Raw genomic sequence first — 15,820 nt, 5'->3', positions numbered from 1 at the left:
TTTACATTTTATTCTATTTGTCTCTATATTTATTTATTTTTTAATACAAGAAGTGCTACATTCCACAAAAAATAAAAAAAAAATACTAACAAATATTACTGATTTCATCCCAAAATAGATCATGATATCGAAAAAGGTCATCAAGTTAAATATGAACTAAACAAGATATTTATTTACAAAGGCCAACTTTGCTAGTTAATATAAGAGTATAAGGATACAAGTTTTAACTCCATAACAATTTGAACCCTCCAATCAGTTAAGTTGTTTCTATAAGGCCAAGAATCTCCAAACCCTAACTCCTTCAAACGATTAATATCAATAACAATAATATCAATTACAACAGTAAGAACAAAAAACATCGATAAAGAGTTTGATAAAATCAACCGTAGGTCCTCCTAGAAAAAAAAATTCTAGTGCAGTATATTCAACAAGTACAAAATTAAATAAAACAAATATTTTAGAACCTTCAAATGATTTTCTCATATAATGACCTCGAAGGAATGGTCTCTTACACCACGACAATGCATTTGTTATTATCATAATGATAACTAATTTTGAATTTTAAAAAATACTAGTCAACAACAAAAGTTTAGTAGAACTCCCACTGTGGGAGGCATTTGAAAAACTTTCCATCGGCGCATTTATAGTTAAGAAAGTTGATTACCCTCTCATTAGATTTCATGGTTTGGTTACTCAAGTTGAAGGCTTCATTACTCTATCACTCACAATGAAAAAAAATATATCATAAGTGCCATCATGATAGGTTTTTTTGTAAAAAAAATGCTTTGAAATATGATGTTTTAATATATCAACTTGATCTTAATGCGTTAATAGTGATAATATCCTCTCTTCCCACAATGATAAAACTTTTAATGCAAACAGGTGTTAAAAATGTAAAAAAAATACCCAAAAAATAGTGAAAATATTATACAATGATACCAATCAAAGTGACAAATGTTCAAATATTGAGTTTTGCTCTCATAAAGCAAACAAACCAGACTAACACTAAATGACAATAGAACCTGTAAACACAATCGTTATCCTTTACTAATTAGGAATTTAATCTTAAATAACTTTTTTTGCCATCAAAATTAGTTCCCTTCTTGTATTCCAATTGAAACAACAAATATACAAATTTTAAAATAGGACCAATTTTCATAGAGTTTTACAAAAATATAATGCTCATAATCTAACATAGTGACCCATAAAATGTCCTTATAAAAAGACAGTAGAACAAAAAAAGCATAAAAAATGTCATGTCTCTATTCAATGGAAAATTGCATGAATTAAATAATCAATAAATTCAATCTGATTTGCTAGCCAATAAGGTCTTAGTCAAGAAGTCTAACAAGAAGCGATATATTTATTTTGACTTCCTTAACTTAACAATGGATTTTTTTAAAGAGGAATTACCCTTAACCAAATAACCAAATGAGTACACTTCTAAGGTTAGACATGTATAACTCACATTTTGATATGTTGTCACTAGTAATCAATAGATGCTTGCGCACTAAATGACCTAGAAAAACCTCTTACATCACACTAACTGAAACCTAGTACAAAAAGTGAAACCTTTTGGCTTGGAAAGCACTACGCAATTTATCCAATGTTGATGATATTGCTTTTAAGTGGCAAATAATAAAGAGCAAGAAGTATATATTAACAACATTCCTTGTAATAAAATTAAATAATCACCTATTATATGTGTATATATTTTATTTGAAATGAGTTAGATCAAATATTAAAATACTTAAAATGTGCCAAGTTAAAATTATTACTTATTGTATGTTATTTTTTCTTTATAATTTATCTTGTTGGTTGAATATATAAATAAAAATTTAATTTGAACTTAAACCGATGTTATAACTAGTTGTTGACATCTGTTACTATTAATTTGCAAGACACAAATATATCTTCCAATACCCTGCATTGATTCTTCTTTTTGTCTTTTCCTCTTTTAATTTTTTGTTTGAATGTTTTTTTTTTTTTTTTACTTAGAGAGATTTTTCAATAGACAAAGGAACCTTATTCTTGATACATTTATCTTTTTAATTATTTGATGATGTTATAAGAAAAATATGATTTGACAAAAAAAAAAAAGTTAAATATAACAAAATATAATTATAGCATCAATAGTAATAGTTTATGGCAAAATTAAAACTTATACAACAATAATTAGTGTACATATTAAATTAGATTTCTAGTAAGTCTTTTGGTAATGTACAAGAAATTGTATAGATAACAAAAGTTAAAGCTTTCCCCCTCCCCCCCCCCAAAAAAAAGGAATTAAAATAAGGGTAAATTATTGTGGGTCAAATGATAGAATAATGGAGTCAACTTAGAAGAGGGGAAGATATGATTTGATCTTCTGAAGCACCTACCTTTGACTGGATCCTCCACATTCCCCATCGGCCACTCTTTCTTCACCCCATGATGTCAAATCAACATATCACAAGTTGATAAAATTATACATTTTATTTTGAATTCTTGCTTAACCCAATAAAAAAACCATAGATTATAAAAAAAAATATATACTACAATTTGCAATTTCCTAATTTTATTTACATACTAAATTGAAAATTTTCACTAAGATTTTATACTCAAAAATTATATATAAAGCATAAAACTACAAAAGTAAATTGAGGTATAATGTCATATACTTTTTTTGTAGTTATCCACCTACATTATTAGAAACATATATTTATTCTGACAAAAAAAAAAATTTCTTAATTTTATTTAATTTTTTACTAAATTATTCTATTCACCATCGTTCTATTTTCTTTTAATATTTAATTTTTATTTTATAATTGATGATATCTCTATTATTTTAAAATTTTTTGAATTCTTATGTTTAATTATGTTTTAAGTTATTATAATTTTTTTAAAAAGAAATAATTAAATTTTTAGTTAATGCTATTTTTTTGAGATAAAGAAATGAATTATTATTTACTTTTAATTAAAAATTGTGAAAATTTTGATACTGAGATTTAATATAGATTATTCTATTAATGACTAAAATGGGTAAATTTTAAAATTAATATTTTCTAATTGAAAATAGGAAAATATGTGTGATTATATTTTGAAGAATCAGTGTAATTTTTGGACAACAGGATGAACGGTCAGGGTTTGTTGACGTTGCAACTTTGACAACTCCTAGCCGTTAACGACTCCCAACAAGGGCTACTCTCTCCTCCGATGTGGGACCCAACTTTCTTTATAACCTAATCCCGAGACAGAAGTCAGACCATGTGTGTTGTCTAATTTTTACCATTCGGACGATTTTACCCTCCCCCTCCATGCCCAAATATAATGATTTTACAGAGGCGAATATGGGATTTCAACAAAAAGTCAGTTTTAACCTCGAGTGAAGATCACGTGCGCCGATTGGCATAAATAAGCGGCAGACTTGGGCAGTCGAGCAGTAGGAGTTGTCACCATCATGAATATAGACAAATGCATGAAACGGACACGTGGCAGCAAAGGAGCGATGGTTCATGTACATGCAACCCCATACTCTTACTATCTGCCTATTTAAGAGTGAAGAGGGCATGAGTGCATGGGTCTCATGTGCACCCGCCTACTTGTGACCCGACAGATCCCGCCACACGTGCCCCACGTGTCATAAATTCCCACCTTTAAATTTACTGCCCATCTTAAACTGTCCTAGGAAATTCCCATACCCACGCTCAAACAATATCCGCTTTTTATAACACCAAATAAATGCAATTCTATATAATTTGGAAACCATATGATTATGTGTGTATTTAGTTTGTACGAAATATAATTTTTTTTGCATGAGATACAAAGTAGTTTAAGTTTGGTTTTGTATAAATTAGAGACTTTATTCAGTATGAAATAATAATAAACGAAATTGGGAGGCAAATGAAAATATCAATGGGTGTCTTTCACGTGTAATTCTTGGAAATAAGAGCAATTAGATTAATTTTTCATCTGAACAAACATTTACAAGAGGTTTACATTCTAACTAGAATAGAAGTTTTAAGTAATATATCTTTTATTTATATCTTTTAAAGTTCTTTAAATTCTAATTTAAATTCACAAATATTTATCTTTTTTAAATTGTAAACCGAAGATAATAAACAAGTTCATCTTAATTGAAAAAATATATATATATATATATAAAAGAGATCTAGTTGAACTCTCATAGATACGATATATTATTTTATTTATTTTTATTTTTTTAAAGAAATTACGTACAGTAAAAATCAGTTTAGTATATAATATAAATTTAAAATATTTTTAAATTTTAAATTAGTAAAATATTAAATTAAAAGTGCTAGTTAATAAAAAATTAAAATCTTATTTTAAGTATTTGATAATATAAAAAAAAATTTTATGAAGTTGAGAAAAAGAAGACTTTAGAATAATGATCCGGAAAATAAAAAATAATAATAATTATTATTATAATAATTCTTGTAGGCATCATATAAAACTGTTTTTCCAGGAGAGTTGCCATATGAGGAAAAAAATTAACTTTTATCTTTTTCAAAAAGCTTAACTAAGTAAACAAATATTTATGAAGGAAGAAGGGTTATCTTGAAATGTTTTTTCCACACTTCATAAGCTCTCTTTCTTTGTTGGTGATTTTCTCTATTTAGACAAAATTCTCTCTCAACTAATTGTGAAATATAGGAATAACCAAGGAAGAAAAAGTCCCCCCTTTTCATAATCTTCTTTAATTTGTCTCTCATATCCATCTTGAATTCATTTATAACCATGTCTAGCTACATTAATAAATGTTCTACCAACATCAAAGTATAGGTAAAACTGAATCAATCACTAAAACTAATTAATTAGATCTATAATTCAATCGATTATCTAACACTATTATTAAGGATAAAAACTAAATTCATATTTCTCTCTCTCTTTTTTTATGTTTATCATGTACGATTTAGATGAGAAAAAATACTTTCTAAAGTGGTCAGAGATACCATGTAAAATTATTAAAAAAAATTCACAATTAATGATAACTTAACTAAAAAAAATAACAACAATTTGTAACTAATAGTGACAATCAAAAATAGGTTGATATGATAGTTTATATACAATTCTATTAGTAGTTTAAAAAAAAAAAAAGAAGTTAGCAGAAATTTATATTTAACTTGCACTTATTAATAATATATGTTTATTCGTAATTTATAGTCAATAGTGGTAACTAATGATTATAAATAGTGTAGGTGGTAATGATCTACACTATTTTTTAAATTGATTAGTATATAGTAAACTTATAATTTATATATGTCATTGGTATATCACTCTTTTTATTATGTGTTTTAAAGAAACTTTCAATTAATCAGTTTTATTATTTCATATTCAAAGTTATCGTCAACTAATCAACACAAACCACATAAAAGTTTTTGTGGGTAAAAGAAAAAAAATTAATCTTCTGAGTGATATACCATAACAATATAAATGCATTAGAGTTTAACATCATGTTGCATCATTTGTTATTAAGATTTGATATCAATTGCTAAAGTTGTTGCCCAATGCCTACCATGTGCCTAAGTGATTTAAAACTCTACATGTCAAAAGCAATTTCATCCGGTATTGTCATACATGATCATGATATTTAACAATCAAAACTCTAGAAATCATAGAAAAATAATTATTAAAAGTAAGTTGTATGGGTATGTTGAGCAGTTTTGAACACAAAAACATTTAAATCACAAGTAAACTTTAAGAAGCAAAAAAAAAAAAAAAAAAAAAAAAAAAAATCTTGCAGAAATGAATTCGAAAATTTGTGAATGCTAATTAAGAAGATATCAAAATGATGTACAATAATTGGGATATTTAAAATATTGAGAGAAAGTTAAATAATAAAATAATTCAGATTTCAAATATCACTAAACTAACTTATTAATTTGATGGAAATAAATAAAAATTATTAGCATACATTTATTGAACAATTTAAATATAGAGATAATATTTGTTCTAATTAAAGTCTGTCCAAATTCAAAGACTTACTCCAAAATAAGCATAAAAAAGACTAACTAAGCTACACGGTGGAGATTGCACTTTCAAGAGAAATTTTGAAATTATTATTTTGTGTATTTTTTTTTTAATTGCACTCTCGGAAGAACATTTGAAATATTTTTTTCTTATATAAAATTTATCTCTTCAAATAGGATGAAAAAATTAGATTTGTCTTTAACCCAAAAATATTATTTTATATATTATGCTGTAATAATTAAATTATCAATGAAAATTGAATTCCTCCTTTTTATTGATTAAATTCTGAATTTTTTTAAAAAAATTGTGAAGTGAGAATATAACTTCAAATCAAGGAATTGTTTATCATTATTATTAATGTAATCTATATTTGTTTTTTTTTAAATCAAATGATTATGAATTGAATTAAACTTAAAATTTATGTTCAGTAAAATAAATGAAATATTTAAATAAAGTTAAATATTATAGAAATAATTATTTTTTGTTTTATACATAAATTTTAGAGGTAATTAGTAATGTTATTTTATTTTGTCAGCTAACTCCACAATATCTATATGTTACCAAATGATTTCATCAAATACTGATTTCCACAAAAAAAAAAAAAAAAGAGAGAGTATATATATACTGATTTCAATTAACAACTTATAACACAAGTATACAAATAGAAGTTAAGATATTAGATTAAATAGATGATATCAAAGCCATTTATTTTTTATAACCATTCTATCCTATTAATAAATCTTAACCATCCAATTCTAAACGCACGGGAGTCTCAAACCACCCCCCCCCCTCCTCTCTCTCCCCTATATATACTGACCAACCTCATTCTTTTTAGCTCCAAAATCAGCAGCCTCTCTCTTAGCTCTCTCTTGCAAAACCTTCCCTTCTTTTTTTTCCTCGGGTTCAAGCTAAGCTTCTCTTCCCACTCCCTTCCCAGGAAAAAAACAAAAAAAAAAAAAAACAAAAAAAAGAACTATGAGAACAGACATAAATAGCATCTGGGTGTTTCCTCTTGCATCCAAATGCACAGGTTTTACTCAAGAAAACATTGCATGGCCGCTTTTTGTCGTCGCCCTCGGTTGGCTGCTCATAACTCTACTCTACTGGGTGTTCCCCGGTGGTCCAGCTTGGGGCAAGTATTGGTTCAAAACATTTTCTTTCAAATTTGTTGCAAACCCAATTCCAGGACCTAGAGGGTTGCCTCTGGTAGGCAGCATGAGTCTCATGGCCTCCCTCGCCCACCACCGGATTGCAGCCGCCGCTGATACATGCAGAGCCAGGAGGCTAATGGCCTTTAGCCTGGCTGACACTCGGGTTATAGTCACGTGTAACCCAGATGTAGCAAAAGAGATTCTCAACAGCTCAGTTTTCGCTGACCGCCCAATCAAAGAATCCGCTTATAGCTTGATGTTCGATAGAGCAATCGGGTTCGCCCCCTATGGTGTCTACTGGCGAACCCTCAGGAGAATCGCTGCTACTCATCTTTTTAGCCCCAAGCAAATAAAAATTGCTGAGTCACAGAGACGCCTGATAGCTTCCCAGATGGTGACTCTGTTCGCCGCTAATGGTGGTCATCATCATCGCGTTCGCCAAGTACTTAAAAGAGCTTCCTTAAACAACATGATGAGCTCAGTGTTTGGCAGAAAATATAGATTAGATTCTGTTAACAACGAAGTTGAAGAGCTGAAAGAACTAGTTGATGAAGGGTACGAACTACTGGGAACTCTAAACTGGACCGACTATCTCCCTTGGTTATCCGAGTTTGACCCACAAAAAATCCGGTTCAGATGCTCATCTCTTGTACCCAAAGTGAACCGGTTCGTCAGCAGAATTATTGCCGAGCATCGAGCTCAAACAGGTGGTGATAGAACACCCGATTTCGTCGACGTTCTGCTCTCTTCTGAAGGTTCTGATAAATTATCCGACTCTGACATGATCGCCGTTCTCTGGGTAAGAAATCATTCTTTTCTTTCTCTTTTTTTTTTTTTTTTTGGTTTTGTTTTCCCAATCTCTGTTTCAGTGGTTACATAAGCAGCACATAATTAGCATCATTATCAAATTATTGCTTTTCTTTTTCAAGTATAAAAAGTAAGCGGTATTTGCACTTTAAAAAATTATTTTCATTACCTAAGAATACAAAATTTTATACTCTTTATATTCTAGTTCTTAAATTTCACTTAAAATACAGATCTTGTTACCTTATAAATGTAATATAAATTATTAATAATCACTTAATAAAATTAAGAATTTAATTTATTAATATGCAGTAAGATGATTAAGTTATAATATACTCTTTCATTAAAAAAAAAATTATCAGTATTTTGTTATAAAATATATTATCAAAAAATAAATTTATAAAAAAAGTAACAGTAGGCAGTCGGAAAATATGAAAAGGCAGAAAATAAAAATACGGACACTATTTCTAGTACTAAGCTAAGCTGGTGCATGTACTAAATATTGACATCTATGTGTTTGTGGGTGTAGGAAATGATATTTAGAGGAACAGACACGGTGGCGGTTTTGATTGAGTGGATCCTGGCAAGGATGGTGATGCATCCTGATGTGCAATCAAGGGTCCAGGATGAGCTTGACGAAGTTGTTGGCAGATCAAGAGCCGTTGATGAATCAGACATGGGGTCCTTGACGTATCTGACGGCTGTGGTTAAAGAAGTACTGAGGCTACACCCTCCGGGTCCACTTCTCTCATGGGCCCGCCTAGCCATCACTGACACAACCATTGACGGGTATCACGTGCCAGCAGGGACCACTGCGATGGTGAACATGTGGGCCATATCAAGGGACCCACAGGTGTGGACCGACCCACTAGAATTTGTGCCCGAGAGGTTCCTTGGGGAGAGAGTGGAGTTCTCCGTAATGGGGTCTGATCTGAGGCTTGCCCCATTCGGGTCGGGTAGACGGGTTTGCCCCGGAAAGAACTTGGGATTAACTACGGTCAGCTACTGGGTGGCTTACCTTCTACACGAGTTTGAATGGACAGTGGGGGATGACAAGGGTGTTGACCTTTCAGAAGTGCTCAGGCTGTCCTGCGAGATGGCTAATCCTCTTACCGTTAAGGTGCAGCTGCGGTGCACCGTAACACTACCGTGACAAAAAGTAAATTAAACCGAAAAAAAAAAAAAAAAAAAGAAGGTGTGTTTTATGTGTTTTCTTAAAATTAACCGCTGTAAATACAGTTGGAAGTACTACTATTGCCTCTTTATTTCTAATTCTCTCACATCAATTTCCCTCAAATGCAATTTAAACTTTTTCCTTTTTTTTTTTTTTTTTTTTTTTTTTTTGTCTCCTCACTTTGACCTTACTTCTAATATACAAATGCTTAAATATTTCCTCTTCTCTGTCAACCTATAAAAATTACCTTACTTCTCCGTTAATTTTCTTAATTGTTTTACATCTACCAACTGTAACCCAGTTTGGTAAATTTGAAGAAACACCCCAACTAAAAGTATTCCATCATACCACTATTAATTAAACACAATCATTTACTATACTAAGATGTCATCTTCTGAAATTTAATTATCACCAAACAATAATTATATAAAACTAACATATATATTATTAGAAAGAACATATATTTATTTTAATTTAAAAATGGAATTCTAATTCTTTTACCACTAGTTGTGATGCACGTTTTCATGTACCACCAATTTTGTGGTGAGGAAGTGGGAGCCCACGGGTGGATGGTGGTGATTGGCGACAAAATTCATCTAATTATTTTACTTTAATAAAAAATACATACAACAATTGTACATCATTGCTAATTCTGCCACATTCATTTCCAACTCAAACACAAACACCCCAATCAAGTCTATCGCTACACCAGCACAAATTACATACACATATATATATATATATATGTGGGTTTACACACTTTTTTTTTTTTTTTGAAAAAGAAAAAAGAAAAAAAGGAAGAATTTTAAAATTAATATGTAAGGTGATTTAAGGTGAAGTTGGGTAGCAGGGCCCGGAAATGGTAAGTTTGGGCCGTTTTGGTGAAGAAAAGAATCCAAAACATTAAATACAATGTTCCAACTTTTTAGGAAACAACACCAGCATCGAAGTCGACGTTTTAAATCCCTGTTTGTTTCCTTTTCTGTCTCTTTTTCCTTTATTAAAATAAATAAATAAATAATTAATTTCATGATTATGTCTTATTAATTCCATATTTTTATTTTTATTTATTTGTGTTGCCAGCTTCTTGTTTTTGTTTATAATCGATTGACAATTGACAATTGACAATTTAAAAGAAATTATTTTATTTTTTATACGTAATTTACACTTTTGGATTATAGCAAACTGATTTACGCTTAAAAAAACTAACTAATTGGATGATCATCTCCCTTTTTATATTAATACATCAAATCAATGGTCTAAATTCTTTTTGTTTAACTTCGTAACCCATTTCTTATTATAAATAATAGTTTGGGAGTGTGATTTATGAGTAAGATATGGACTTATATCACCAACATTTATAAATTAATACAAAAACTAATGTGAATGATTAGTACATGTTATAACTTTTTTATTAATATTAAAAAACAATTAAAAAGTTAGATTAAATTTATTTAATATATTATTATTACTCAGATTACTAAAATTTAGATATAATAAAATATTTTATTCATTTTAAAAAAATATGATAATTTTATTAAAATTTAATTTGATTTAGTCTATTAACATAATTTTATTAAATTAAATATTATTAATAAATGATATAACTCAATTAATTAATTTAATAAATTATGTGGTTTACATATAAACTCCATGTTTATAAATTTACATACGCGATGACAAATTCTGACGTCAACCTGCTGTCAAAAATATAAATTATATTGGATATTTTACTCAATCCAAATATAGTGCTCTAATTAAATAATTAATATAATAATGATTATTACGTGGCTATTGCATAAGCTTTTAAGAGGCTAAAACAGGGACGGGATTAGTTGATTAATTGTTTGATTATTATGATTGTAATTAGTAGTTTTAATATTAAAAAAACTTGTTCCTTCCGCCGATGACTGTTGGTTAATTGTGAATGTAAGTTGCCCTTTAAATTCTATATATAAAATAATAATAATAATAATAATATTATTATTGTATTATCTGGTTTTGCCTCAATCAAATCATCCTACACTACAGGCTTCTTTGCTGACATCCTTCTTTTTTATAATTACATAAAATAAAATGCACGTACATCAATAACAATACAATTAATAATATTATAATTTTCAATATCAATACAATTGAATTCATATATATACATTTTTTTAAAAAACAAAATGTGCATTTTAATTCAAACTCGTACTCTTTTAACCAAAAATAATTGTATTATAACTTAAAAAGAAAAAGTAAAAATAAATTTAGATGAGAGAAAAACAAAAATCTACACTAATAAGAATTTTCTTATCTAAATTTTCAGCCAATATGCTCTAGATTAAATCTTTCTTATCTTTTTAGATGATACACACATTCTTTATTGATGAAGTTCAACATTTATCATCTTCTTAAATAATAAGTAAAATCCTTAAAGATGACGTTAAACATTTATTAGCTTCTTACATAAAATTTTTTAAGTTATATTTAACTTTTACTTCAAATTAACTAATATATATATATATTTATTTAATAATCCATTCCTTAAATTAAAAGCTCTTATGTTTAATTTACGTGTGCAATTATTTCTTCAATAAAAGCTTTTTTAGGTGCAAATGCGCAACAACTTTCCAAATTTTAAAAGGGAAGAAGTTTGAGAGATTTTGTAAATATATTAGTCATCTGATCTTTTTGTTCCTGTAATAATTCAAATGAATTACTCTATCATTGTTAAGATCTCTTAAAAAATAATATTTAACATCAATATATTTGCTTCTTCTATATAGCACATGATTCTTGGATAGTTTAATAGTTGCACTGTCATCATAAAACTTGTAATAGCTTATTCTTGCTTAAAATTTTGCTATTTAAGAATTCTTTTTAACCATATAGTTTGACAAGCATAAGCTGTTGTAGTGACATATTTAGTTTTATGGTTAACAAAATAACAAGTGGTTGTTTTTAGAAGACCATGAAATGGCTCCTGAACTCAGCATAAAAACATGCTTTATAATGCTCTTTTAATCATCCTAAGTCTCCCACATAGTCGCCATATAAAAACCCAATAAAATATGATTTTTCTCCCTTCTTGTGGAACAATCTGAAATCACTAGTACCCTTCAAGTATTGAAGGATCTTTTTAGTAGTTATAAGATGTGATTTTTTTGGATTTTCTATATATCGATTAATAAGACTTATAAAATGCATGATATATGACTTATTTTCTGTTAAGTACATTCTACTCTCTATAATTTGTTTAAAAAAAGTGTCATCAGTTATTTTTTTTTAGATTTTTTATAAGCTTTAACCTAATATCTGATGGTGTGGGGACACGATTGTAATCATTCATTTGAAACTTGTCTAAAATTTCTCTTACATATTTCTATTCTTGTAGGTCCTCATATAAAAATGTTAACTTTACATCTCGTTTGTGGATAAACCATGAGTTTTGAACAACCAATGCAATCACCAATCTAGTTGTATCATGTCTAGCAATTGGTGCAAATAGTTACATATAGTCCAGTCTATATTCTTGTCATATCACCCTTAGCCACTAACTATGCTTTATACTTATCTATTTCTCTATTTTTTCTTAGTTTTGTTTTAAAGTTTCATTTTACACTAATAGTTTTATGTTTTTTTTAGAAGATTTACTAGCTAATAAATAAGTTTTATTAGCTCTCATATATAATTTCTTTCAATATGTTCAATTTCATCATCTATCACCTTTTACCATTTTGCATCTTTGACAATATTTTTAAAAAATTGTCGGATCACAATTTGAAAATAGGATAAAATAAATTAGAAAATTTTTTGATTGATTAATTATAGTTACTTTCTAATTTAATATCCATGCTGGTTTTCTTCGAACACGACAAGAACGTGAATTGACTATTTTTTCAACTTGTTCCTCCACTACTTATATAACTTCAAAATTTTAAAAGTTGTCATTTTGGGAAATTACAAAGATTACAACTGCTAGTACATGCCGCTATTGGGGCTGATTTGTTTTTCACCATTCTCTCCATCAAAACTTATTGGAATTTATTCTTTCATGACCTTTTTGTTTTATGACCAGAACAGATTTTGATCAAAAATAACATCCAAATTATCTAAATCTTCATAGTGTTAGGATTATAGAGCTTATAAGCTTTTGGTTGATCACTAACTCTAAGAAAATTACATTTTCCCCTATCGTCTAGCTTTTTCCTCTTTTAATCAGTAATATAAATATATGCTACATACTTGAAAACTCTAAAATGATCAACAACTAGTCATTTTGCATTCCATGCTTCCTCTGAAGTCATATTTGGAATTATAGATGTGAGACTTCTATTCAGAATGTGAATACTCCAATTAATTATTTATAGTTAAAAAGTCTTCGAAATATTGTTGCTTCTCAACAAACTATGCACTATGTTCATTATTGTGCAATTTTTTCTCTCACAAACTCTGTTTTATTAGGGTAAGTGGGTTACTATAAGTTGTCTTTTTCTTCCATAAAACTCACAAAAATTTACAAATTTTTGTGAGTTATATTATCCCCCATGATATGAGTGAAAAACTTTTATTGAATTGTCAGTCACTTATTCAACATGTTCTTTAAAGCTTTTAAAAGTTTTAATGGCTTCATATTTCTCCGGTAAGAAATAAATCTATATTTTTCAAGTATAAATCATCAATGATAATAAAGATGTAGCTTTTACCTCTATTTAAAAATGGTGTTACGGGTCCGTAAATGTTGGAATGGATAAGTTATAGCGTCTTCTTTATTCTCTATGATTTTTCTTGTGGAATGAGTTGGTTGATCACTAACTCTAAGTTCTTTTAGCTTTTGTTTTTCGAGCTCCAATTTTTTGGATGTTTGTTAGTCTAGTACCTTGCTAGTTTTACTACTTGGAAAACAACCACAATTCAATTCTTTTTGAATCTTAGAGAGTTCTCTATCAGGTTACTCAAGTGTTCGTAACGACTATAAAAATATAGAATTACCGGATGCATAAAGTTTTTATAAATTATTTATTTTTGTACTCATAGATTCCATAAAAGGAAAGTTAAGATAATTTAATGATTGTTAAATTGAATAGTAAAAAAGGGATAAATTGAATAGCAAATAATAATAGTAAATCGAAAATGGTGGGTACGTGGTCACAATCAAATTGAACAATCTTTGCAATATAAGATGGCTGTCAAATGGCTCCATATGTTTCTGGTAAAGGGCAGAAGCCAAGTGAAGGACAACAACATATCAGAATTTATTATAATGGTACTTGAGATTTTCTTGTTCCGACTCGTTTTTTTTTTTTTTTTTTTTTATATATGTCGGTGTTTGCCATGTCGATCAACTTTGGAAGTCATTTAATTTAAAAGGATGGGATGTCATCGTCATCGTCATCGATCAGACCAATATGCTACGATTATTATTAATCTCAATATACAATACAAAGTAAAATGAGCCTGGTCCTACTCCGTTGTATCATTTGTTTGGATTGCTCTCTTCATTTGCTTTCATTTCTAATATTTAAAAGTAAATAGAATTTAAACTTACTTTTAACATTTAATCTATAAATTTTAATTTTAACGATAACATAACCCACCTGAATTGAAATGTTCCCAGCCACACATAGAGAATAATAAACACAATCAAACAAAAACAAAACTCTACTTCCCCATGTTCAGATAAGAGAATAATTTTCTACTCTGACATTTTTCACTGGATAAAAATGGAACTATATTTTGCCCAACCAACCACTGCCTACTTGCTTAAACTTATATACAAATTATTCATCACTTAATTGTAATTAATTAATAATTAAATGGAGACAATGTCTCTACAGATTTTCCCATATAAAAAAAAAAAGTAGTAATTAGATTAGAGAAGTTGTTTATATCCATTTCTGTACTCGCTGTTGTCATTACATACAAACACATAATATATATATATATATAGTTAAAGACAGTTAAAGCTAATTGCCCACTTGATGTTAATAAACGAAAGAAAGGTACTAATTGTGTAATTTAATTAATCAAGTATGATGTAGATGTAGTCAAATTTTTAGTTAACTGGACAAGATATAATCGAGTTGATTAATTGGATGTTTGCTTTGGATTCCAGGACTCTTTTCATGTCTGATCAGGACCACCCTACATAAATGATATATATACCAACAATAACTTATTAATTCAGACCTTTCTTCTATAGGTGTACTAGTATATATATATATATATATATATATATAATGTAGAATTTTTTGTTCCAAGAAATTAACAATAATTTCATTAATACATGCATGTATATTCGTATATGCGAATAGTACAGAGAGATAATAATTGAGGATTATGCATGTGAAGACAAGGTTCATAAAATTAGATTAATCAACCAAAAATCAAACTTTTCTAATCGAGATGCAAATTATTGGGGTTTGATATGAAACTATGTGAGATTAGTCTGAAAATCCCCATGCCAACAAAAAGATGGCTTCATAATGGATTTGTATATTTTAGTACATGGATTTATTATCTATATATTTCATCATCCAAAGTTCTGTTATAAGGAATTAATTTATGAATAAATTTTAGTATTTTATAAAAATTCAATATATTTTTTAAAAAATAAAAATAAAAAAATAAAATTCAATTACGTTACAAAACTTTCAACTTCATTTCTAAATCTTATCAAATTTTATACAATTTCGATTATACTTATTTAATATCAATATTTTAACACAGAAATTCA

At 28.4% G+C, this 15,820-nt stretch overlaps 1 protein-coding gene across 1 annotated transcript; it reads left to right on the top strand.

The window, feature by feature from the left end:
* Positions 1-6,793: 6,793 nt before the first annotated feature.
* LOC110808401 (cytochrome P450 78A6-like) lies at positions 6,794-9,197 on the top strand. Its single transcript, XM_022033894.2, has 2 exons — positions 6,794-7,920; positions 8,455-9,197. Exons 1-2 carry the CDS (start codon positions 6,946-6,948, stop codon positions 9,076-9,078), a joined length of 1,599 nt encoding a protein of 532 aa, XP_021889586.1. The 5' UTR covers positions 6,794-6,945; the 3' UTR covers positions 9,079-9,197.
* Positions 9,198-15,820: the final 6,623 nt, after the last annotated feature.

This window comes from Carica papaya, chromosome 5 (assembly GCF_054855325.1).
Source record: "Carica papaya isolate Zhongbai chromosome 5, ASM5485532v1, whole genome shotgun sequence".
Classification (NCBI taxonomy): Eukaryota; Viridiplantae; Streptophyta; class Magnoliopsida; order Brassicales; family Caricaceae; genus Carica; species Carica papaya.
Note: the sequence above shows the minus strand (reverse complement) of the source record. Positions and strands in the feature narration are given on the sequence as shown.